We start from the raw sequence: 27,179 nt of genomic DNA on the forward strand, positions 1-27,179 counted from the left end.
TTCTTAAACATATTTGCCTGAGGTGCCACCATCGTGGCTGCAGGGCTCAGCTGTGCCCTGCCATGGATCGGTTGGAGCTGCCTGTGTCCAGCACAGGGCAACCCCAGCCCTCCTCAAAAAGCCCACCACTACAGCATATCCCCCTCCCTGCTGCCTGCACCTTGCCATTTATACCTGATAAATAAGGTGTGACCTCCTCTGTAACAAAGTGGAGAGAATATGTCCCATCGAGAGCAGCAGTGATCTTTTGTAGATATCTCACCCGACCAGCAGAGAATGTGGTTGAGGAGAGCCACCAGAGGGTCATGATGGAAGAAGAGGAAACCACTCAAACGCAGTGGGAACACTTGAGCTATTGGGAGGGAAGGGGCAGGGTAGGCAAATTTCCAGTGGTATTGGAGAGTGAGTTGCAACTGAAGCTGGTGGGAGAGGCATCTCAAACTGCTCAAGACTTCTACCGTCTCATTGGGTTAGCCCACACCACAGCCTGATGCCTGGCAGGAACGCAACTCTCAGGTTTTGAATAACAGGGTGGGCCAGGGACTGCTGGCTTGCAATCACTGCAGCTACCTTGTAGACCCTCTTTGAGCACTGGGACCAGCTGGAGGTTTCTCAGCTACAGAGCAGGTCCAAAGCCTCTGTGCAAGGCCTCCCAACACTGATATAGCTGTGTGTGAAGCAGAACTGCAGTACATAAAGGCATAAATGTATGAAATATAGTAACACCTGCAGAGGTGCATAAGGTCCAAGGTGACTGGGTGAATAACTGCAACTAGAGGAAGTAATAAGAGGGTAGAAAGAGAACATTAGGGAAGACCAAGGAATGCTGAAGTTTTCTCTGAAGTCACATACAGAAAATGCTGCCACAGGAAGAGTGTGTTTAGGAGGACCTGCAAGGGCAGGACACCAACTTGCCTAAAATAGTAGTGCTGAAGTACAGAATTAGAAGATGAAAGAGGAGCAGAGAAGGAAGGGAAGCAATAGTCCAAGTTCTATTAATTTTTTCAGGCCATCTAATTTGAGCATAGGCTTAAAAAAAAAAACAAAACAAAACCTCCAGGGGATTCTTCCATCTAGGAATTCAAGCTTTGAAGCAAAATCTGCTTTTCTGCCTTTAGCAGATCTCTTTGCTGTCCCACTTCTTTCTCCCATTCTAATGTTTAATTGGCTTCAGCAGAGATGATCTATTGCTAGTTCTGTGTCAGGCCCTTGCCAGTAACTCCATGGGGTCTGAGCTTCCTCCAGTCATCTCGTGCTCTTATTTAAAATATTTTAAGTGGAAAGCTTAGATAACCACATTTCAGAGACTACCATTTTGCAATGAAATTCCATCTGGTCAACATTAGGTCCACTAACCATGGTTGGAGTGAAAAATAATCTTGCCTTCATGTTGAGGCTGTACAGCTTCAGTTAAACGTGATTTGGAGTGGGATAACTTGCTACTAATGAGCATCAGCACTGACAGCAGGAACACTAGCTTTTAAGAGTCCAAATTTCAAAGCACACTTGTTGGCAGTCTGGTACTCACTTTCTGTTTCTTGGGAAGATTTGAGTGTTTCTCCAAAATCACACTACCCTTTGGAGAAATGGTGGATTTTTCAGAGTTTCCAGGGTTTGGGAAGGATATAGATGAAGCACCTGTGTATGGAATGAAAATTAAAATTATGGGAAACTGAATGGTTTTAACATTACATAGTGTTATTGCTAGCCCTACTTCTAAATTGAGTTATTTAATGAACAAACAGGTCATAATATCCTCAGGGGAGACCTAAGAGGATATACCCAGCTAACTCAAGGATGAGACAATGCCACTTACATCCCCCCAAAATAGGATTGCCATGCTACTGTGCAGAACGAAGAAATGGCCATATTTCTCTCTGCAGTAGGACCTGTGCAGTAAAGACAATGCCCTGCAACTTTAATTTTCCCTTTTTTAGAAAGTTTATCATTCATGAGTAAAGTGCAGAGAGCAACTCCTCTGCAGCATAAAAAAGGCAGTGGTTTATCATGTAGCTCCAAAGGAGAGCAAACAAAGCCCTTATACTGAGAGAATTTCATCTAAGCTATAAGCTTGTCTTCCTAAACTACAGAGCTTGGTTAACAACCTGTAAGGAATGATGATGAGTTTTTCTCCAGATCTTCTTGCATTTTAAGGAGTATTCTCTCTTGCTCCAAGGCTTCTATGTACTTGGAGTAGGACCAGGAAGCCTGCAAGAACCATTAAAAACCATCAGCCTCCAGACCATATCACTGGTCCACTTCAACAGTGAGACAAAAAAATTTGTTTATGTTATATCCCTGTTACTGAATAGTCACAATTATTAAGAAGAGGAGTTTTGTCGTGACAGTACTGGAATCGTGGGAAAAAAAGTATTGCTGCAAATAAGCAAATCTCAAAACACCATGAAATGCAATTTAAGCAAGTTTGACAGATATGATGTTTACATTCGTTTGTTCTCCATTCCTGGTCTGAATCCTATTCTCTCTTCTCTCATTTTCAAAACCTAAATACAGCAGACCTTCCCCTCCCAAAATATCAGTCTTTTGTGCTGCTGAGGACTTGATTTTATCTCCCTGCCGTATCCTTCCAGCGTGTCCTTTTTGAAATCATCGAAGGTTTCATTAACCTCATGGTTCTTTCTGCCAACGCCCTCCCACAGAATGCTGCTGCCATTAGAGGCAGATCGACTGGAGATGTCTTCCTTTCCTTTTCCAAGGAACAAATGCTGCTCTTTACATTGCAACAACACAGTTCAGGTTCCATGTAAATTTTAGGTCACTCTCCCAAATCAATATGGGAACCATACTTTTATTTGGCCTTTTTTTTCCTTACAGCATGAGAAGTTTGGGGCAAATTTGTCATGTCAGGACTCAGGAAGAAGAACGTCTAGTATAGTCCTATAGCAGAATGTGGCTTGGAGAAGAAACTGCTCTATAAAAGATTATTGCTCTTTTTGCAGTTACCTGCCTCTTCTCGAGGGCTTGGGCATATGATATTGATATACTGGCTCACTCAACACTCTTTTTTTTTTTTTTAATAGGTATGAGCAAAAGTAAAAAGGTCCATTTAAGGCATAAGAGTGTGAGCTTACCTATGCAGTTTGCACTGTGGTTTTCAGATTTTGGAGGTATTTCAGACTGTCTATTTTTATATTCTGCTCATCGCTAACATAATGCCACAGGAAGAGCTCTATGGAATACAAGCAGTGGCCGAAGTGCAATTTACTCCTGCATAGCATGACATAGCTGTGATTATGTGGTTGCACAGATACCACATTATTTTATGACAGTGTCAACTCAGCTATGAATGGTCCCTGATATGCCCACGGTGGCATGTCTATTTGTCCTGTTTCTCCAATGACTGTTACATTTCCACTACAGATCTGATGCATCATGGGAGTTGTTCTGGAAGACATACTAAAGAGATTTTTCTATCCAAATACCTAGATGTCCTAAATGAGTTCAGCTCCAGTTTTTGACATATGAACAGAACAGAACTCAAGCCTAAACCGAATTCTTTCAGGATATGGATTTCACAAGCTTCTTATTCTAGAATTGAACTTCCTTTTCTTCAGTTTATCTTTACATAAAGATTCTTTTTAAATCTACATACCTAAAGGGCTTAATATGTTGTTTGAGATTAATACTATTCAGAACCTAATCTTAAAAAAATTAACAAAGAAAGACAAAAACCCACCACCTGTCAGGTAGATAAACTTATAACAGAAGAAAGAACAGTAATTGAAGACCCATGTGACAGCAGTATTCAAAACCAAACTCAAACTTCCCATTCTCCCAAGATCATTTTATCTCTCTTGAATGATGATATCTGTAGCAACATGTTTATTATTCACCTGCCACCCATATCCATCTGAAAATGATGCTGGTCTTCTCTCCACATCAGTCTCATCTACCAAAGCACCGCTGATGAGTTTTGTCCCCACTTCTTTACCCTGCCAATAAGAAGAACTCATAATTAGATGTAAATAATAGTTACTGAGCTAAAGTAAAAAGCAAAGTCTGAGGAAGCAAAAATTGTCATTGGAAATGAGGTAGTGTCATATGCAGTAATGTTTTGTAATGCCCAGTTTCATAACTCATCATGTTGGTCATAATAAAAAATAGCAGAAGATAATGCTTTTTTAAATTATTTCTGTGTCCTAATTGGAGTTTCCTGACCTCTACACTCCTGATGAATATCTCCCTTTCAGATTCAATACCTACTCCAAAATATAGCTAAGTGAGAGGGCAGATCTGCAACACAGCATGTTTTAAGGACAGAGAGGCCTTTGTGATCCTCTAACTTGGCCTCAGGTATAAACATAGAATGTAGGATTTGTCATGATTAATTCCAGCTTGGTCCAGTAGCTGTGAATGAACTACAGTATACATCTTAGGAAAACAGTCAATATCTGATTTTAAAAAATTGCAGTGAAGGACAAGGCATTGTAACCCTTAGTAAACTGCTCTGGCGATTAACGACTTGTCATTTTCATGTTGGTTTAGTGTTTTACTAAGGCTGCACCTTTGCACGTTCTGTCTGATGATCCCAAAACTCTTTATGAACATTTCTCAATTGTCATATTTAACCTCACATAATTAACCCCACAACATCCCTATGAGGCAAGTAATATAGCCCTCCCACGTTGCAAATAAGAAAGTGAGAAAAAAAGAGGTCAAATGTTCTGAAAGTCACTCAGAAAGCCCTTGAAAGATAGGAGAAGGATCAGAATATTCGACTTCCTTGCTCCCAAGGTGCCTTTTCTTTCCTCATCATCCTCACTGTCCTATGAACCCATCATCTATAAAGGTGACTTTTGGGTATAGAACTGGCGAGGCAGCGTGATGTTTATCTTCTCTCCAGAAGCAGGCTTACTAACTTCTGTGGCACACTCAATTGATGCAACAGGGATGCCAAAGCAAATACAGAAGTAGTGTGTATATTAATATACTACAGTTTATGTTTGCTAGCTTTCACAATGAGAATGGTGAAGTAAGTGAGGTCTTTGATAATGTCTTCTCATAATAAATTAGGCAATGTTATGGCAATATCATATCCCATGGCATTACACTGCTTACTAACAAATAAACTTACTGCTAAGAAGCTGAAAGAGAGATGAGGGAAACATAGAAAAGGAAAATTAATGCTTATTTTTGTTTTCCCAAAATAGGTTTTACTTTTCTCTGCTAAGGGCATGGAAAGAGCAAGTAGAGATTTACAGTGTAAGTTAAAACTATTTTGTACACTTGAAAGCAAAACATCCAAAATCTATTGTTGAGGTAAAATGCAACTGTGTGTACAACAAATTACAAATACTGGCATCAAGGCAATCTGCAAAAAGTGACTAATGATATTTTTAAAGTGAGTGGCATGTGCATCTAGCAGTTAACAAAGGAACGTATCCAGAGATGAGCCTATATAGCTGTGCCACACTAAGGGCAAATACGTGAAAACAGAGAAGCAAACCATACTCTACTAAGGCAATATCATTTAAAACAACAGTTTCAGCTCAGTACTGAACCAATCAGTATATTGGACATTATATTGAATATTCGAGCTTACTTCCCCCCTTACCTACCAATCCCTGCCTTCCAGGCACTAAGCTTAAAAGAGGTGTCTGTATTGTACAGTGCTTGCATGGCGCCCTTTGCAGTCGGCCACCCTTCCCCTGCGCTGAGTCCATTGCCAGGAAGCCTTCATAGCATTTGCCCCATAAATAACAAATGTGCACACACAAAACATATTGAGATAGTCAAATAATACCAAGTCATGCATCATGGTCCAGTGAAAACCTCCTCGTCTGCCCGTTTTTTCCATCGTACTACATAAAAGTCCAACTCTTATCCAGTCGGTTCAAAATGTGAGGTGAGCCCAGGTAGATTGGGCATCCCAGGGACAAATTTGTGAGAAGGGAAAAAGTAAATTCCTCCCCCAAGACCATGATTGTTCCATTTGACATAAATCCAAAATGGCAACTGATTTGTTGGGGAAAAGAAAAAAAATATATATAAGAAAAAAATATCATTTCTAACTCTTGCCAGAGTTTTCTCTCCTTCAACAAGAGCCTGGTGGGGCAGAGGAGCATAGACATTATTTTAAATGCCAAGAAATCATCACCTTCTACAAGCTGCCAAGTGAACCTGCTATCGCTTATGTTGGATGAATCTTATCAGTATCCTTCAAGGATACCGAATAATTTGAATAGTTATGTTGTCACTGAGGCGACAGAAGTCTCAGTCAAGAGAACAGGGAATGGCAAATTCTTTAAACAATAATAGAGGGATAAAAGGGTTTCAAAAACTTATCTGTTCCACCTATTCTTTCAAGAGATTTTAAAAGGTAACTGGCTTACTGATAGGTTTTTGTGAGAATAGTCTGCAAAGTGTTTACCGAACTGCATTCTCTGCCTGTCACTTTCTAAAATTTCTTACCCTATTTCCCAGCTTAGAAGGGTAATTCACCTTTCCCATTTGTTCCCCATAAAAGCTAGGCTTTTGCCCTCCTGGCCAAGATTTGCTCTTTACTTCCTTGATCTTAATCAGAAATCTTATAGACAGGCAACAAACAGATGGAAAAAATAAGTCTGTGAAAACGCAAAAGTGCATTACTTTGAAATATTGCATTCTTGCACTATAAGTATTGCCAATGGCTTTGCCAGACATATCTGTATGGAGGCAACGTGCTTTGGAGAAAGGAACATGAGTTCTTGGATTTTAGACCTCACTTGACACTGGTGTGTGGCCTTCACACATGCTTCACTGGTCCTCAGTTTTCATGTGTCTAAAAGAGGATAACAATGTGTACATGTTCTTAGAGGCATATATGTCTTTATCTGTCCAGGTACTCATGTGGTTCTCATCATGGGTAACATCTCAACACATGTGTACGTGGTATTTAAAATATGTGAAGGCCTTTTAATGCTACTTATGATAGTTTGCAAGTCCAATAATTTCTCTGCCCTTAAAGGAATGTTCTCTCCTCAAAGCTAGCCAAACAATTACATTTCGTAAAAAATAAACTTTTGCAAAGCCTATAATCAATAGAAAAAAAAAAGCCATTATATTTTAATAACAAAATTCTAAGAAAAACAATTTTACAAGCAAGCATTCCACTGTAGAGGTCACAGTTCTGTTAATGCACTGAAACCGTCTGGAAACTCATTGTGAACAGTCTAACGATTTCACGGTCAAAGCTGAGAAACATTCAAGAAAAGACAAAGACTATAGAAAGCAATTAGCACATAAATATTTTTTTAAAATAATGTGCAGAATTTTCAAATGCTCCTTCTGAAAAATAGGTATGAAATCTGGTTTAGTTTGTTTTTCTTTCAATAGTGACCCAGGACTGTAAATTCTAAAAGAGGACAGTACATAATGAAAGTGCAAACAAGTCTGCAATTACCCATTCTACACATGGACCATACAAAGATTTATTTCTTTTTTAATTCAGTCCTCTTTTTCGCTCTTCTTTAGGCACAAATGATGACTAAAATACATTTTTCCCTTTGCTTAATGAAAGAGGAGTATTCCATTGACTCATCTGCTTCAAGTTAAACATACGTATATGCATTGGCAGGGTTGGGAACTAATCGTCCTACGACCGAGTCGCGTGTAAAGCTTGAATTCTAACAAAAAGATTTCGGTAGCTTTGGATCAGGCTGAGAAAGGGATATTTGAATTCATGTATGTTTGCTCATGACAGAGTTTTTATGCAGTTTGTCAGCTGTCACCTGAAACTTTGTGAGCCTTACCTCTGCTGTTCTGCCTGCCTTCTTTTGCATCTTTTTTCCCTTTTTTCTCTCCAAGGCAAGTAGAATTTTGTCGCTAGCCAAATTGCTTCGAAACTTACAAAATTTTGGCCAAAATTTAAACAGAAGAGCAAAAATAGTCATCTGCACAGAAAGAAAAGCAAGTCAATCTCGACCATATTAAGAAAACAGAGTTTACTGTAAAATAAAAGGTAGTTTACCGTGAGAATGAAATAACTATTTCTTTTTGAATACACAGCCTTGTTCCTCCCACGTACTGTGTCCTGACATTTCAGCCCAGCTTTGCTCGGCACATGCTTTTCATCAGTGTGTTTATTACTGGTGAGAAATCTTCCTAAAACACAGTTAAAAGGCACTTTCTTTTTTTATATTTCCCTAAACAATTGTTTGCATTAATGAAAACATCCATCATTTTTTACAAGTATTCCTGATAAAATATACACCAGTAGAATTGCTTTTGCACCACTGTTCTGCTCAAGTATTTCAAATATTCAGTTCATTAGGGAGAGGGGCTTTTTTTCCCCTCCTTAAGAGAAAGGAAATACTTTTTTTGCCTCTGGAAAGGCTCTTAAACCACATTACAGATCTATGAGCAAATCTTGGATAATTTTTAAATGATATAATCTCTCACAGGGTCTTTTTTGAACTAGAATAAGAAAAACAATTTTAGAAAAGCAAACAGAGGGGCTCAGTGAATTCTGTTGCTGCACGTACTAAGGCTCACATTTTTCGATTTAGATGTTTAATTCTCATTGAGAAACTTGGCTTCAAAGGAGGCGAGCATGCTCAGCACCTCACTGCTTCTGGCTCAACAGACCTGAAAGTGACACGTGAGTCACTGTCGTGTTCCAGTCACAGCTTTTTGGCCAAGTTCTTCCCTTGGTTTTGTGCCACATTTCTGGAGTTCACTGGTTTTTACAGAGGCTGAAATGAGACTTCATGTTTCTCTTAGGACCTATATGAACACTTTTCTCTGACAAAACCATTCATCTTTTGTGATCTGAACACTTTACAGACTCACAGTTGATGTTTAAAGGTGTTGGTGGCAATTTTATAGGAAAAGAAGATAAACTAGTTTTCTTGGGTTTAGAAGATAAGTCAGAGAAGACAGTGTGAGGAATAAAAAACAGTAAGTCTGTAGTAAAGGTTCACAAATTGCTGTTCAGTCTGATGACTACAAAGGTGAGGGAGAAAATTGCCTACAACCATTTAGTACATATTTTCTGTAATAAAGAAGGGAAAGACATTCGGTAAGTTAAGCTGTCTTCGTGCTTTACTCATGTGCATTTTTTTCATGAACCACAAAACCTACAAACTTTCTAACTATGAATTACTTCTCTGACATTAGCCAAGTGGTAAAGAACAAGCAATTAAAAACATAGAATTCATTTCTACTGCCAGAATTCCTAACACAGACCTAGATAACACCTTTCCAGGATCAGCTAGCTGTCAGACATTGTCCAGTTTATTGAGCTGTAAATATCTGAAGCCTCCCTGTCATCTCCACCGTACAATCTTCATTGAAATGCATGACTACAGTGTTCTCCTTCATGCCCAGGCTTATGTATGGAGTCCAAATTCTCACATAAGCAACAAAGACTGTCCTTAAAATCAAGTACAGAGACTCTAGCCAGATCTGTTACAGAGATTCTCCCAAATTCTTACCTGTGCTTCTCTAAAAATGTAGGGTCCTAGTTCTTTCCTGTGCTCCAGAATCTTCTTTGCTTGTTCAGTTGGGATGTCAATCTGCAAAGCTGGGGGTACAGCGGAATTAATAAAACAGTCGATAATAGCTGTGATCTTTTTCTGGACTGTGGCATCATCACAATGAGAATGGCACAAGTCCTGAAAGATGAAAAAGAGCATTTTCAGTCAATGGAGAGAGAGAGATGCAGACCCTTTACTGGGGCCCAGTGATCAAAGAGTAATAGTCATACAAAAATAATTATACAATAGATTTCTTCAGTATGCAGGATAAAATTCTTACAGCAAATGTGCACAGTCAAAGACATAGTTAAGACATGGGTAGGACTTCTTGTTTGCAAATGCAGATATACAGCGATCATTGCTTTGAGGTGATAATTTCTGCCTGCACGTTCTGATGGAGTAGGGTAGTTTTTGTCCTGCATTCAGTCTAAGTACATTACTGGCAAATAGGAGGCATTTCTGACAAGAGAAACACACCTACAGGTGTGAAATACACTGATTTTCACAATGAGCCTGCTATGACTTACATAGCCATGGTAACTAAAACACAAAGAAATGCTCTAAGTACTCCAAGAAAAGAGGGGAATTATTTAGGAGGTACAAGGTGTTATAACCAGGAATGTTGGCACAAGAGGGGACAATTTCAGCTACCATCTTTTTAGCTATTCATCTATTTGTAGCTTTTTAGCTACAATCTTCTATTCATTGAAATCTAGTCTCCCCATTTATTAAGATTTTCTGGTTTCCCAAAAGCTCAGTGTTTGAAATAACTCCGTGCAGAACAAAATACAAAACAAACCTGAACTTACAAGGGTGAGATCTCAAGGAAACGTTGGGGGTTTTCTACTTTTTTTAATGTGATCCAATTGTTCTTGTAAAACCTGTTATTACTTTGTTTTCACAGTCTGGCAATGCTACTATTGGACTTTGACAAGAAGGAAAAATAATTTGAAGAACTTTCTTCAAACACTTTGAAACGACAAACTTTCCATCTATCCATAAACATCAAGAATTTTTTATAACACTAAGAGATTATCACATACATCTACTAAAGACACAATGAGGACTCTGGAGGATTTTCAGGAAGAATGTGCTCTAAATGAAGAATTTGCATTTAGTTTTGATATAGGAGGCTAGATATTTACTTTGCAAAGAAATTAAAAACAGGGCTTTTAACCAGAAATGTGGTACGTGAAAGAGCTGGCTTGTTTTATTATGAATACTTTTTAGTTTCATGAAGGAAAAAAAGAATGATAACAGCTACAATGAGGAAAGTAAGGCAATACAAAAACATATTCAATATATCCTAAGAATATATTATGGCTTCCTTCGCTCATCTAGCATAGAAGAAAAGGCAGAGAGCTTAAATGGGGGAAGACAAACAAGCCATATGATATCAAGAGGGATGAGACATGAGCATAGAGGAACAGATGGAAATGATCCACAGAGTTATATTTCTTCATATTTGTTTTAAAAAAAATAATTTGTTTTTTGATTGTCCCAAGATGTGCTGCCAGCCTGATGGGTTACGAGGAGCAATGCAGTCATTGACTCCTAAGGGGATTTCTGTCTAAACTGATGGCATGATAGGGCTCAGACAATACAAGTATGCACTGTGCAAAGCGCTGCCCACGTCTTTGGCAATATTCTTCCAGTTCAGCCTGACCCCAACACTCCTACTACTCCAGCCCTTTGCTTCTATAAAGAGCAACAACTGACAACTATGACAAATCACGTGCATGTAGTAATACGGTCAGATTGTACTTTTTCTTGATAAGAAGACAAAGAAAATTAACATACATGAAGGAGAGCGGGTGGGGCGTAAAACAATGAAGGTATTTTTCAGAGACCAGATCCACAAAGAAAACAGTCTAAACTACACTCCACATTAATTTGCAGAAAGTTTTAATTTCCTCCACAATGTAGCAATGAAGAGTCACAAATCTGAAAAAGCATCAAATATTTTGAGAAGGATTTATGTCAGAGAACGTCAGGTGCCTTCATGTCAAGTTTCTAGTCTAGGATAGTCACTCTATAACCAAGAGAGAGACAGCAGCAGCCCCAGAGAGCATTTCAGCCGATGATTCCTTGCTTGGCGATCAGAGACTGTGAGGAAGAGAAATTGCCCCCTGGGAACAGAGAGGCTTCAGCTACTAAAGCAGACCCCAGATTCAAATGTGTAAAATTAAACAGTGAAAATACACCCGCATGCCTGCAGCAGGATCTCCAAGTGCCACTGCACTATCAACTGTGTTTACCTCCTAATTTCTGAGCATGTTAGCTAACCTCGTGCTCCCTGCCTGCCATGTGCTCACAGGCTATGTTCAGGAGCCCAATCTCCAGGCTCCGGACTCCGGTAGCACTTTTGCATCAGCAATGTCCCAGAGGCAAAAGGAACAAGTGAAAGATCTGTGGTGCTCCTGCATTCAGTCCAGGGTGCTACCGGGAGGCTGCAGTGTGATTTAAAGCCTCACTCCATAGTTCTCCCATTGTGTTTCATCCCACACAGCAGCAATTTCATGAAGGGAAAAAATTCTCCTAATTGGGAGAGAGGCAATCCCTGCTGAACTTCCCCATCACCTTTCACCTTGGCCACATCCTCAGCTGCAGTCAAATGTGGCTGTAGAGAGTGCAAGGGAGCTGGGAGCTGCATTGTACATATAAGCTTTTGGGGTAAATATTATCTTTACATCTGTACATTTGATTGAATTTAAAAGTTTTCTCTGATTTTTGAGGGATTACCAAATTCAGCAATAATCCCATTATTTAACAGTATGTAACTATAAAAACAGAATGAACATTTTAATGCTTGCATGTTTCCTACTGCTCAACAGATGTATACCAAAATCTGGGAATTAGCAAATTAGTAGAGTCCTTTAGAGACTCAGAAGAATGTTACAGTTTGAAGCGTATAGAAATATAGGGATAATACATTCAAGTCATTAAAAATAGCTACCCTTAAGAAGTGAGGATTTTTATCGAAGAAAAAACAGTTTAAAAAGTGAAAGAGGTTTTACCGTGAACAAGAAAATGCCTAGTGATATTCTTGTTAAAATTCTCCTAATATGCAGAAATGGATGCATTTGCTTATTCGCCTTGCTCCATTTTACCACCGTACCTTATACTTCTGTACCTCTTGCCAAAAGAGCACTCCATTCTCCAGTAGGTCTCCTTTCAGTGACACAAACCGCTGAAACTGATTTGCTGTCACTGGATTCAACAGCGCTTTGCGGAAAGCAATTATTTCACTAGATGAAGAAACACACTTATTGTCCACATGCTGTCAAAAGAAGAAATAAATGCACCAAATAAACGTTGTTTCAAAAAGCAATAACAAAGGCATTAGTTAGCGTAAACGGTCTGATTCTTATCTTTGCACTGACCCTAACTTTCAGTAGTTTATGAGTTTATGACATGGATACAATAGAATGTGGCAAGGTTTCATTTCTTTCTTTCTTTCTTTTTCTTTTTTTTTTTTTTTCCAGTTTGGTTTGGGCAACATTTTTTGGAAGACGTGAAGGGAGAGGAAATGACTGACAATGATTTAGACCATATGACTACATACTATAAAGTATGGAAACAGCTATTGTTATTGATTATGGCAACAGGCTACTTTTCTAGAGAACAGTTTGAGTTTTGTGCAAACAAACAACAAAGAAAAAGGAACAGACAAACCACATAGCTTAGAGTTGTAAAATGCTTCTGACAGGGATCTCACCAACAAAATGAGCTTTGAAATGTGTTGCCATGATCACCAACAGAAGCTGGAGCATTTGCTCTCTGTGGAATAAAGCTACCGATAGTAAAATAGAATTTAAAGTCATCGAGACATTTTGGAAATCCTCATGCTGCGAAGCACAGAGCGGTAGGCAGCCAGGAAAGGGTGGAGAAAGAAAGATGGCTTATGCAGGGACGGTTTGTTTGAAATGAAGTTCAGGCTGGCCTGCCTTCCTGAACAAACAGTTCTTGTGCTGTCACTGAGGAACAAGCCAAACAACCCCCTGCTTTGTTATCAGATGGATGAATGAAAACTATCTTCTGACAGTGGTATAAAATTCTTGAAGTCCTGGAGGGATGGAGTGCTGTTCAATGGTCAGCATGGGACAGAAACATTTTTAGTTGCTGTGGTCAGTCCTGGAAATCTAACTTGATTCTAAGCTGAAGGTCTTTCTGCAGCTTCTCTTAAAAACAGGGGTTATGCTTAGTGTCCTGCCACAGAGCCTGCCAGGGATGAGAGCCTACCCTTGAGAGGGGGTGGGTGGTGGCTGTCCAAAGCGTCCTTTGGTTAAAAGAAAGTTGGGTCAACTTAGTGGCACCTTCCCAGCCCTCCTCCAATTCTCCAAACATGTTCTATCCCCTGTGACCAGGATTTAGGCAACTTCTGGGAAAAATTATTTCCTGGGCATATTTGTGAAGGGAAGAACAAAACATTGCTCCCATCCCTATACTAACATATGAGCACTACTTATTTTATGGGTCAACAACTTTGAAGCAGAAACATGGAAAATAACCATCTTCCTGACAAACAGACAAAGGGAAGACTCAGTTAACAGAACCCACATGCACTTTGGATCTCTTTTGAGCTAATGGTTTGCGTGGATAATTGGTGACCAGGTCGCCAGTTTGATTTCAACAGACAATAAAAGTTCAACTGAATAAATGTACACAACTTGTATGTTGGCAATCACAAAGAGTTCACTGCTCTTCAAGAGGAAAAAAATGGCAAACATCTGATGAAATGTATTATTACAAAGGTTTAAGATGTTTAAAACTGATATTATCTCAGTGCTGTAAGATTAAAATACAATTCTAAATGAAACAGATACTGTGAGATATGATTAAACCTGCCCACTCCACTGCATACTTCACATTCTCTTTTGTGTCTGCACGTAATCCACTCGCAATAATAAATAAACTACCAGATGCTGGAATGAACAGCTTGTCCCAATAAGTCCACTGCATGAAAAATGCAGATGAATGTGAATTAAAGGGACGATACCAGCTTGAGGAGGGTTAAGAGTGCTCCAAAGCCCAGGACAAGAGGCATGTTTTTTTCAAATGTGACCTCTCCAGCCAGGAAGGGAGAGAAATTTACCGTGAACATCCAGCAGGGAGCTAAATTCACCAGTAATGTGAGTAATCAGTCCACTGTAGCCAATACAATCATGCCCGCTTTTGACAGCGTTACATTTGGGCCTCACACTGTCAGCAGGGAAATTGTGAAAGACGTGCAAGGTCCAAACAGAAAAGACAGTAAAACTGCAGATACGAGAGACACAGTAAACTTCACTTGCCTTCCACATCCTAGTTGTCTTCTCCTGTTTTGGGCGTGGAAGATCTTCAGTTATGTCCCTTATCTATGGTTGAACAAAGGATTATAACTGTATTTTTAAATCTTCTTGTTTCGTGTTCAGCCCTTTAATGATTGAAACCACAGTGGCAGAATGGCTGATATATTGTCATTTGGATCTTTAAATCTGAAACTTGCTGTGGACCCACACTGAACGCCATCCCTTGTTCAGCTGTAAATGAGCATGTGCTCATTAGGACTGGGGAGTTAGAGAAAACTAACTCTTCCACTGGTTTACCTTACCCATAATGTTCTGAGTGACCACTTATGTTGGGAACAGATTTAGGGCTATAGCTTTTTTTTGTATGAAATGTTTTTAGTTCCTTTGGACAGCTGTATCAGAAACACAGGCTTGATCCTGAAGCTTCTTTGTAGCAAAAATACACCTCAAATCAAGGGCAGATTTTCTGAATAAGGACTACGTAGCATGCCCACAGTGTTTGGTCACTGTGAAATATGAAGCCAAGTAGAGAATGTCATCTGGTTTCGTTTCTTGTAAAATACATTCTTCAAAGGACCTTTTCATCCTCTGAATTTGCAGTAAGAAATAGAAAAGAGCAGTCAGACATAAATGGAGTTAGGAAAAGACTAAAAGCTCATTAGAAGTATGTATTTCCTGTAAACTGTTTATTAGAGTTGAATACAGCATTTTCCAATCTGCATGGGCTACTCTCCCTGCCAGCACAGTGCAGCAGGTGCAAGAAGAGGCATGAGCTGGCTTCCAGACCTGGAAGCAACTTAGCCTCATCACATGGTTTTGTGCCACAGCTCGTAAATGAAACAGAGTTCAGGTAAAAAAGGGCAGAGGGTTACGAAATTTTATTTTACCATAATCATTATTAAAATTACAATTTGCCTTATCAGAACCTACAGTTTTCAGATTGATCAGTGCTTTTAATCAATGAAAAGAGTCCAGTTCAAATGCAGTTCTGACAACCTTCTTGATGTTAAAAAGATCATTGAAAACAAGTTTTAGGAATCAATGCAGTCTGCCTGTGTGTCTACTTGGTAGAACTGTGAAGTTCCCTTCTGCTATGACATTCGCATTTCAGAGCTTTTGTGGAAGTGCAAAAAACCAAGTCTTTTTGCGTCTGTCACCAACAAGATGATCTCCCTACACAGACCCCAGCCACACAGGCACCCTTATAAAAGGCATGTGTTAGCTCTGTCCATTCTCCAGTCTTTCTAATTAGCCAGCAGGAGGTGAAAGACTTCTCGTTCCCAATTTTCTGGCAACTTTCTGAAGTAACCAATTGGAAACAAGGCTTGTAGCAGTTAACCTCCCCACTCAGCAGAATTTCACAAGTTCTGGAGTAATTTCTGCAGGCACTGCAGCTCCAGATGGGAGAATATGGACAGTGTAAGAGAGAGAGAGAATACAGCGTGGGAAGCCCACTCATTTGCTTGTGTTTGTGTCTCCTTGGGCAAATCCTTTACACAAAGCAGCATTTCTTCCATTTGCAGGTGTATGGCTAGGGTAGAATGGCATATGGAGAGTGCAGCACTACAGCAAAGATTAGTTTACTGACCTGGCAGCCTGGCTGGCAGCAGAGCTAATGCCAGCTCCTTCAGATTTAGGGTCTAACAATAATACTGTCAGCCAGACTAAGCCTTCAGAGGAACTGCCTTCACAATTATCAAGCTAAATGCTTCAACCTGTACATGCTAGAGCGTCTCTTTCAATGTAAACTGAATGTGAATTGTGGGATTCTTTTCCTCTGAAGCATTTTATCCTAATGGTAAATTATGAGCCAAACAAAAAACAATGCCTGGATGTGTTGCTGTTGTTAAAAAATTACCTTTGCTTGTCCGTCCACCCCGTAGTGCTCATCTGCCAGGAACAACGGCAGCCATTGTTTTTCTAATCTCTTCTGGACGCATTGCTGAATTTCTAGCAGAACTGCTGCTGAAAGTCGATCATGAAGGATTTGTCCCCATCCTCCACCTGAATGCATTAGCTAAGCAATCCAAATACAATAACACATGACATAAACTTTTGTGTATACCAAAAGTCCTTTATCTCTCTACATCCTTGATTTAGCAAAGCGTGAGCTTAACTGTAAGCAAAGCATTTAATGCATGCTTACCCAAGGCTCACATGTACTTTTCATAAAAGGGTACAGATTACATTTGTCCCTACCTATAATAGGATACAGACTCTGGCAAATAATACCCCAGCTTGACCGAGTAAATTTCCTAAGTATCAAGATATATCAGAGTACCACAGCTCAGACTCGCTGTCTGTGGCTTTACTGACATACTAAAATAGAAAGCTGAACAAGTCGCTCTGCCTGATTTTCACACTTTTTCTGAGAAGTGCTGTGCATGGTCTGGCGGCGGCCTCAGATCAGGGTTTGAGGGAGATGTTCTGTAAGCATGGGGGAGGAAGAGTCTGAACAAGAAGGAGGGGATCCCCACAACCAGAATAGATTGAGGTTTCTGGGCAAAAATATAGGTAAGATTTGAGGAGATAGCAGGGGGAAAAGCTGGAGTAAAGCTGCTTATGGACTTTTATCTCAGTCACATTCAGCATGATTGTTCTTTATGAACAGTTTTGTAACTGGTACCTGTTCTTGTTGTTCTCTGGTAGCTGGGCTGTTGGGTCCAAAGAAGTATTTTTTGTTTAAGTACTTGTTTTTAATGTCCTTAGATTTTTCCTCCCTTTCTTCTTTATCCTTGTGGTGCATCTTTCTGAACTGTTCGATATCTAGCCAGCACATGAGATCCATGCTACAAACAAATTTAAACAGAATGTTATTACAATGTTGAGTTAATTTCATCAACATTCTAGGGAGTTATTAGTTTAACCACAAGCCACCAAAGTGTTCAAGTCCTAAATACCAGGTCAGATTGGACTGAAATTTTATGTCATTTTTTCTTTGCTAGTACCATCTGGTGAGACCATGGCACTTACCAAACAGGCAGATCAAACACACATCTTCAGGATCTAATTTAGGGTCCCTTCTGGGGTACCCTGGAAGGAGTAACCTCCTCAATGTGCAGCTGCTAAATCCAACAGGGACTGTGAACCAGAGCCATAGTGCAGAGCTCGCAGAGGGAATGAAAAATGAAACAGATGAGAATTTGAAGCAGTACAGAGGCTGTGAGCCACCAAGAGACAAGTCGACACCCCCTGTTCTGCCTCCTCGTTGTATCGCCTGAGAAAGGAGCAGGGATGACAGCTGGGAACATCAGCCCCAGAAATCACCCCCTTCCTACCCTGTGTGAAGTGCTAGAGCTTAAGTCAGTCTGCAGTCAATCAGACAAAAACAATTTATGATAAATTTTGTTTCTGGGGCTTTTTGTGGGCTGCCTTTTCATAAATTACTGATTCTACTACTTATTTCGTTATTCATAGTAGGTGACAAATAATCTCCATATGCAATTCTTGATCTATATATTGTTCATAATCATTGGAGTGTATGCTTTCAATTTAAGTTTTCTTTAATGGAACATTATCGGGTTTGTGCTTTAAACCAGAGGACAGAATAAGTGACATATCTGCAATTTCAGTTTAATTCATATGACTGTTTTCTGATAGTATCTTATTAGCTGGAGTTCTGTGAGCAGTTTAACAATGACATTAACTGTATTTGCAGCAGGAAATATGAAACATTAAATTCAGACAAATCTATTTCACTTTTCCATTCAGTTAATAACTGGCTTTTTCAAAGCGTTAGTCTATGTGTAAAACTTTCAAAAGCATCTGACTGATTTAAGAACAGATGTCCCTCTTTCTAAAATCTTTTGAGACCCTTACAGACCTAAGTTCTATTGAGACTGAAGTTCTTTCATTTGCTAGTTCATCACGACATGAATAAGTTCACCCAAATGCAAGCGATCCAAGTTAACTGTGGTTAATGGAGTTACTCCTTGGTATCTGCCTATGACAACTGATCAAATATGTCTCCATCTTATATAAAAAGCAAAATATATAATCTTAAAGTGTGTTAGCTTAAACCATTTGCAGTGGTGGCCTATCCTAGCACACTCTTCTTTTTCATTTCAACGGATCAGGAGCATGTGCATAGTCAGTCTGGCAAGACTAACGAGTGGTAACCCATTAACCCGAAGTAACACAAATTGTCCTGCAATTGTGTGAATATATCCTATATATTTAACAAAATATTAATTAATGGAATTTTGTTTAGTTTGTTACCAGAATTTCTGCCGAGGTACTCAGCAGTCTGTCCTTCCTGAAACTTGGATCATTTGCAATTGGACAATAACGGAACCATAAATTTTGATGAAGAGGCAAATGACATATTTGTTGGTTTTTGATGAAGTTTTCCAGACTGCATTATTTCTAGGATCCCTGCAGCTTATAGGACCATTAAGCATTTTTATTTATCATGCCAGCTGGACTTCAGAGTTACTAGGTCTGGACCCAGCTCTGTTTTCTGAGACTTATTTAAATGTTTTTCTTCATTATGAATTTTTACAAAAGAAAATTTCTCCATTTCGCCTGGCTCTATCACTTAAGATTGGACTTGTCTGTGATTAACAGAGAGGCAGCAAGTCCCAGAGGCAATTCAGCGTACCTCTCCAGGACCCCATCCAAGCCAGTGACCTGTTCTCTGACAATTCCTACCGTTTCCCCAGATAGAGAGGAACTCTACACCAGTGGTCTCCAACGTGGGGTGTGAGCACCCCAGGGTGTGTGCGAGACAATTCATTGGGGGCAGGAAAAAAATATGAGAACTTCAGTAGCACAAGCATATAATTTATAAAAAAATAAATATACATATATTGAGGGTGCATGCTCAAAAATTTTTTACCGAGGGGGTACATTATCAAAAAAGTTTGGAGACCACTGGTCTAGACAACTAACTCAGAAGTCACTTGACCATAGGCACCCACAGCATAAGAATCTCCATCTGAACTCATTACCTACAGTTTTTTTGTAGTCAGTGAACAGAAATAGCCATCTTTAGGAATGATCCATCCACACTGGTTTTAGATGTTACGTTCAGAATTAGAAGAATTGTGTCCAGAAGTGTGTATTTCTCTCTCTGACTACAAAGGGAACCTGTGATGATAACCAGGCATTGAGTCTTGGCCAGAAAAATCCTGTGCTAGGTGTCCATCTCTGGACACTTTTGAAAAAGCTGACCAATATCCAATCTAAAATGATAGCAGTGCCTGACTAGAAGCAATAGGCAATATGCAAAGCATCAGCTCATGGGAACCCAGTTTAAAGGAAGTGATAATTTAAGGACTTGATAACAGTTACTTTAAAAGTATATTTGCCTCTTCCAAAAACACAATAGAAATTAGTGTGGGGCTTGGGGGGTGGGGGGGGGCGGGGTGTGGGGGAAGGTGGCAAACTCACATTTACTTCTGCTAGAACTTCTGTTTAGATTTTCATTTTTAAACAAATGGGCTTACTTTTTCAAAAACCCTGCATAAACTGTATTACTGTGAGCTGGTACTTAATTCTGTTCAGATCAGTGCAAATGCAAAACTGTGGTTATTCTCACACTGTGAGAATAACGTGGCTGAATTCTATTTGTACGTTTTTATAACTTCCAGCTTTAATTTTTAAAATGTACTAAATTGAATCTGTACTAAAAAAAAGAAACTTTTACTCATTATAGGCTAAGTGCTCTACTCAGGGGTTTGCCACTAATCAAAGCAGAAAATGAAAGCAGAAATGTAATACCGTCATGTTATAACAAGAGAATTTTTACCCCAAAATTTTAAGACAATTCAGTTTTCTGACCAATGTGCCTGTGTATTTCATAAATATATAAACACATTTTTTAAAAAGACTGAAATCTGTGAACACTGAGATAGCCAGCAGAGATTTATTGTGAACTTATAAATGGGTAAAATAATAATAACAAAGAAACATACCCAGCAGAATGCTCATTAAGAAAAGCCCAGAACTGTTCTAACTTCTCTGTGTTGTGGATCAGGTCAGACAGATTAGGACCTGCCAATTCTTTGGGAACTTGACGCGAGTGCTGCTCCTCTTTGAGAGAATCAGGGCAGGGTGACAGGCCCGTGTCAGCAACAGTACTCTGAGGGAAGAAATTATTTCACTTGCAGAACTACTTTTTTCATGTCTGTATTTTGCTTAGTCTAATAATCCTTGCATTAGATAAATTCTGTCTCTATATAACACTTTTTTGATCGCTAAGAAAATATATTGAGTTAAATCTCCAGCTCTTAATCACCTTTATTTTTATGTTTGCTTTAAACATACCAGTGTGCGCAGGTTCCATGATCAAATAAACCAATATATACCTGTAATTTACTTGAAATTGAGGTATTTTCTCCAGATTAAGAGCCCAAAATACATTTAGTGGGAACTATCTCATTGACTCCAATCATACAGTGGTCTGATGTTGAGGTAAATGACAGAAGACCTGTATTTGTAATTAACACAATGGCTGTCAATCATTCCTCAAAATGAATGTCAGAAATCGAACTACTTGCTTCTCCAAACTGGTGTGTAGTCAGTCTTTCATTGCTGATACTCAAAGTGTTAACCCTCTCTGATAGAAAAAGAGTTTGTTTTTGTTAGTAGGTACTTGTCTTACCTCATCCTTCTTGGAACCACTCTCTTGATGCAAAGCCTGGAGCTTTCTAAAGTACACGGAGTCCAGCTGTCGAGTTTCTTCCACCAACTCCACCTAATAAAAATAATATCTTATGTCATCCCTACAGTACACATTATAGAAAGATGGAGAACTGGACAGGCACCTCGCCAGTGACAGTGGATAGGAAAGAATACATTTGCCAGTAATAAGACTGATCTTTAGAAGACACTAAAAGTCACATCCTTGTGACAAAAAATTCAATTAAAAGCTCTGGTAGAACAAAATTTTCAGATCTGTGTAGGATCACATGGAGATTTCTACAGAACACCACTAAATAACCTAACTGTATCTTTAAGAAAAGAACTTTGTATTAAAAAAATTGCTAAATTATATTGTGTATATAATATAGTGTGTATATTGTGTCAGACTTACCTGATTGCCTAAAGCAGCAAATTGTATGTCAAAGTGTCACTGAGAAGCAGAAAAACAGCTCTTAAAGCTGTGACTCTCAGTGTCAAAAGAGAGAGTGCCACAGATTTCCAGAAACAGAAATTTAACACAAGAAAGATGCCATAACATCTAAACAATAAAGGTGAAAACTTTCAGGCTTTCAGTCTTGTCCCCTTCCTTAGTTTTATACCAGGTAATGCCTTAAAATAATAAATTCTGCACAATTAGAACTCATAAAGTATTGGTATTTTTTAACTTAATTAGAAGCCTTATGTATATAACTAGAGCAGTTCTCCTTGTTATGTGCAGGCGATCGGTAACTGCATAAGGAATAGTTTGGTGACCCTCTTGGCTGACTAAAACATTCAAATGCAGGGTTTAGGATATTTAGCAAAATTGAGCCAATGCTTGTACTGATTAACACACCCGTTACAAAGATTAGAAAGCTGTGGTCTTATTGTACCAGAGTTTGTGTGCAAGAAAGAGGAGAGTTTTTAGGGTAATATTCATCACGCTTTTGTCTAAATGTGAATACCACACTAATCAGCGTGTTATCTGAATGCCTTCAGGCTCAGCGTAACTCTATTCCACTGTTATAGAGTGCTTTTGGGTACTTTTTCCTTTAAAAGAAAACGTAGTTTAAAAGTAAATAGGAAAATAATTCAGAACATTTTTCATAAAGTTTAAACAGAAAGCAGATAGAGGCAGGATGAGAGTCAACAACAAAAAGGAACTCTCCTGTTTTCATGTTTCGTTTAAAGATAAAAATGTAGATACATACTGACCATGTCCCAAATAAACAATTTTGGACTCACCTAATTCTTGATAAAATATCTTGTTTTCGTTATGGGCCAAATATATCCTGCTGTATGGTGGAACAAAGGGGAAAAGTAGAGCCAGGGACTGAACAAAATACAAAGCAGACCTTGTCTTTGTGCTGGGAAGGAGTGTGCCTAAGCATCAGCCTGCGCCTAGTACAAAGAGACTCTAGTGCCTCCTAGAACAGGTTAGTTTATGTCTGTGTATTATAACTCCTCACGAGTGCATGTATTGTGCACTCGAAAGGATTCAGTTCTGGTTTTTCGTGCTCTGATTAAGATGTTTGTGTTATTAGGCACTGAGAAGTCTGCACGTAACTACACTTGCAAAGAAAAGCATCATCTAAACCGAAAGGGCAATAGATTATGCCTCAGTTAACTCAAGGAGGTATAAAAGGGACACACACAGTAACTTAAAGCAAAACTATATTTTCAGTTCTTACTTTGGAGGAATTCTTCCATCACTAGAAGCAATGAAAACACTGTATTCAGGGAGCATTCAAAAGCAGAGTCCTTTTTATAGAAAAATGATGTATAATACTCGGCTGAGTCAATGACTTGACTCAGTGAGGGCTGTCTATAGATACAAGACAACTAGTATCGATAATACACGTGGAAAATACACATTTATGAAAGACTGTATAATTAGCTTGATAGAAAGTAAATAAAATTTTAGATTAATGAAAACATCGATCAGTTACATGGTGTTTTGCAGCTCATAAATAATTATAGCTGAAATAATAGCTTAGAAAAAATAATTTAACTGAAAGCTTAGAAAAGATACTGAAAAGTGAAGAGAATATCTTGCAGATGTGTTTGGATTAGTATATTTCATTTCAGTAAGTTTTTTTCAATGTTCAAACTTTCAAAGTTTCTTAAGGAAAGTAAGTTATCAGAGGATGAGAAGGAAGGTCCCCTTGTGAATTAATTAGAAGGTAGAAAATAAGAAATAAAGAAATAAATAACTTTCATTATGGGGTGGAGTTCCTATTGGAGTCTCACAGGGATCTGTGCTGAGGTTGTTTTTTTAAACATTCAGAAATTATCTGGAAAAGGAGGTGAGAGAGGAGACAACAAAGTTTGCAAAAGGATTCCACAGAGCAAAAAATTAAATTGACTGTGAAAAGCTGCAGGATTTCAGGACACTTTACCATCTGCATGATAAAAGGGCAGCTGAATTCAATGACAATAAACATTAAGTCATTCCAGTGAGCTCCAAATTAGGGCTTTCCATTAGTTGTTATTACTTAGTAAAGAGATCTTGGAATCATTGCAATGGCTATTAGCTTACATTTTGCACATCCACTCAGAGTTCACCAGGAGTCAAAAGGCAATTAGAATCATAGGAACAATTAGAAAAGGAGCAAAGAGCAGAACAGAGAACATGATTCTGCCACTGAATAATCTTTAGTGCATCCAGATCTTGAGTACTGCTTGCATCTCGTTAAAAGAATATGAAATAACAGATACAGATGGGGTCATAAGTGTAACAAAGGTATGGAACGCCTTTTCTAAGAGGAGAGGTCAAATAGCCTAGGATTCTTGAGTTTCAAGGAGATATAATTGAAGTGGGATACAACAGAAACATGTAAAAGCATAACAACATCAAGAATATGACAAGATAACAATTGTTCACTGTTCCTCATGACATACTAAACTAGGGCACCAGGTGAAATTTTCAGGGAGGGGTTTGCAAACAAACCAAGATAAGCATATTTTTCTCCTATTGCATGATTAAACTGTGGAACCCTCTACTGCAGTGAGGCTGAAGATATAAAATGACTCAAGACATGTTTACATAAACCCATGGGGAAAAAAAAACCTCATCAAAGACCCTTAAACACAAAAACATGGATAAGACCTCTGCTTCATGAACCTCCTCAGTTGCAAAGTGCTGTAGCTGGCAGTACTGCTGTATGGTTTTTCTCTATTCTTGTACTCTGTTCTTAAGTGTTTAATACTGGCCACCACTTAATAGGCTTAGATCATTCTCAACTTTGATTTTAGGTATCTGTTCTCCTAATTGTTCATACATGCATATGGTAACAAAAATACACTGTATTACAAAACTTCTGCAAAAGAGTTTCAAAATGTTTTGCAGGGGGCAATGCATACATGCATACTGTATCAGCAGTAAGTGATGGTATTTCCTGTAAAAATGGAGGTGCTTCATCTAAGGTCATAGTGGAGAAAAACAGGAACAAGAACTAACTTCCTGCCCTTCAACTCCTGATTCCTCACTGCCAGTTTCTCCTTCCATATCCAAGAGAGAGATGTTGAAGACTTGGCATTAGAAGTTTGAGCTACAGCTGGTAACATGTAGGTAAGTTTACAAAGAGCAGAGAGCCACAGCATCCACCACTGCCTCCACCATTTCTTGTTCTTATTTGTCGAAAGGAGAGTCAGGATTGCAGCCATCTCCTCTGACCTGCCTGAGCCTGCTCAATTCAAGCCTTCAGAGGGTTTCTGGGAGTATATCACTGAGCCCCCTACTTCAGGAAGCCTGCAGGACGCAGTTAAACCTTACACAGCAGGGCAGCTATTTAAAAAGTGTTTTGGGGAAATACAGCTGTATCACCATATCACATTTCCTCTTATGCTAATCAGTAGCTACACTTGAATTCTAAACACCAAGAAGTACTTGATACAATTAATATGGACCTAGCATCACTGTACTGACACTCTAGAAACCCAGCTTATTTTGTGCTTACCATTAAAAGCATAGAAGGCTTGTGGGCAATCCATCATAAGAAAATTACTTTTGATCAATGGTAAGATTGCAGAAACGTGACACCTCCTGAGTGCAAAGGGAAATTTTGCCATAGCAAGATGCATTCTTCCCTAATTCACAGAGAAAGGGGTCTATGAAGGCTGAACCTTCCTTTCAGATGGGAAGTCTGCTCTCCACAGGAAGATCAGCCTACTCCACCCATCAGCATAGAAAAGAGTGGGTGAACAAAACATCCCATAATACTTCTCACGTCCTGCCTATAAATGTAAAATTGGTTGCATATGAAGGCTCTTGTGATTTTTTTCCCTGACATAAGAATTTTTCAGAGTGTCATCCAGATCAGTTACCTTTCCGTATGTGTGTTTGTCTGCTTCCACCATCTTCATCCATGGTTCTAGCAGAACAGTGAGAATATATTCTTCTGCTGGGTCAAAAAGATCCTCAAAAGCTGGGTCAATTTTCTGATAAATAATGTTTTTCTTACTCTGATGAAGTCCAATGTCCATACTGGCAGATGGGGCAATGTAGGTTGCATAAAGGAACTACAAAAAACCAGAAGAAAACTGTTTCTTAGCCATCATCCATTCCAATGGCGACAATACATTGAAGGAGAGAATTGATGCATGTTTGTCTCCCACTGCCTTGCTGTGTATTCTGAACATATATCTAGTTACACCTGCCTTTTTTTTTACCAATATTACTATTTTGTCCAAAATTCAGTTATTGCCATAACTGACCTCCCTGCCATTTATACTCTTATTTGTTAAAATGGTTAGATCACAAAATGTAGTTTTTGCTTGGAGATACATGGCTGATTCTTAGTTAGATTCAGATAACCACAGTCATTACGGCAACTGCATTCCTCATGAAGTTGCATTGCTGTTTTGCAGAATATGCGCTGGGCCAACTTGTGAAGGAGTCTTACTTCTGAATAGAAGAGAATTTGTAAATTTAGGGTTAAAATTAATGAAAAATTACAAGATTTCGTTCTGTGTGGAGATTCTCTTGCACAGTTCTTTCACATTGGTGAGACTCCATCATGGTGCAGAGTCCATAACAGGAGATACCACTGCACAATTGAGGTCTAAATCCTTACCAAAGCAAGGATTACAATATTCTTCTTTATGAAGCCCAGAGTTTGCCATTCAACATCTACAAAAAGAAGAAAGTTGAACCTGGAGAATGTTTCCTTCTCCCTTGCAGCTCATTCTTGAAGCATAGAGTAATATTTTTATTTATTTCAAAGGATTTTTTTTCCAAATAGTCCCTTAAGTCGAATTCTTGTTTTTCAAATGTTTCATAAATTGCTATGAAAAAGAACATTGAAAACTCAGAAAAAAAAAAAAAACAAACACTTTCTTCCAGCAATATCTTGGAAGAAGAATCTATCTTTCTAATACATCATGATGTTGCCATAATAAATTTCATATATTTATAAATGTTTTCTCTTCTACATATTGTCAAAGTCTAACTAATTTTCAAACATGTGGTCAGGGGATAAGATTAGTAGCATAAATCAGAATTCCTCTCTAAGATGGCACTGAGGAGCCCATCTTCACTATTTATTATCACACAGTTTTGACAATGAAGAATGCAGGTTTCTGATAATTCTCATTTTCCTTAAGTTGCTAAGATCCAGCTGTAACTATCAGATGTACAAGGCAGTAGAAAAGAAAAAAATAATACATTTACTCTGTGTTCAATCAGTAATAAAACACTTTTGTGTTTAGATTTCAAGCACAGTGGGAGAATGTTTTTGTATATTAATTAATTGTGTTTCTGTGTGTTTTAAATGAAATTCTGATTTAT

General features: G+C 38.7%; 1 protein-coding gene across 1 annotated transcript in view; it reads right to left on the reverse strand.

The window, feature by feature from the left end:
- Window positions 1-27,179, reverse strand: part of RGS22 (regulator of G protein signaling 22) — a 66,611-nt gene that overhangs the window by 746 nt on the left and 38,686 nt on the right. Inside the window, exons 16-26 of the mRNA XM_063324039.1 lie at window positions 25,718-25,912; window positions 21,372-21,464; window positions 20,683-20,849; window positions 17,394-17,556; window positions 16,626-16,784; window positions 12,595-12,756; window positions 9,435-9,614; window positions 7,752-7,892; window positions 3,855-3,953; window positions 2,106-2,208; window positions 1,529-1,638 (exon numbers count right to left, since the gene is read on the reverse strand). Of these exons, the coding sequence (XP_063180109.1) occupies window positions 1,529-1,638; window positions 2,106-2,208; window positions 3,855-3,953; window positions 7,752-7,892; window positions 9,435-9,614; window positions 12,595-12,756; window positions 16,626-16,784; window positions 17,394-17,556; window positions 20,683-20,849; window positions 21,372-21,464; window positions 25,718-25,912 (1,572 nt within the window). The remainder of the gene's footprint in view (window positions 1-1,528; window positions 1,639-2,105; window positions 2,209-3,854; window positions 3,954-7,751; window positions 7,893-9,434; window positions 9,615-12,594; window positions 12,757-16,625; window positions 16,785-17,393; window positions 17,557-20,682; window positions 20,850-21,371; window positions 21,465-25,717; window positions 25,913-27,179) is intronic.

The sequence above is a fragment of the Chroicocephalus ridibundus genome, chromosome 2 (genome assembly GCF_963924245.1).
Source record: "Chroicocephalus ridibundus chromosome 2, bChrRid1.1, whole genome shotgun sequence".
In the NCBI taxonomy this organism is placed as follows: domain Eukaryota; kingdom Metazoa; phylum Chordata; class Aves; order Charadriiformes; family Laridae; genus Chroicocephalus; species Chroicocephalus ridibundus.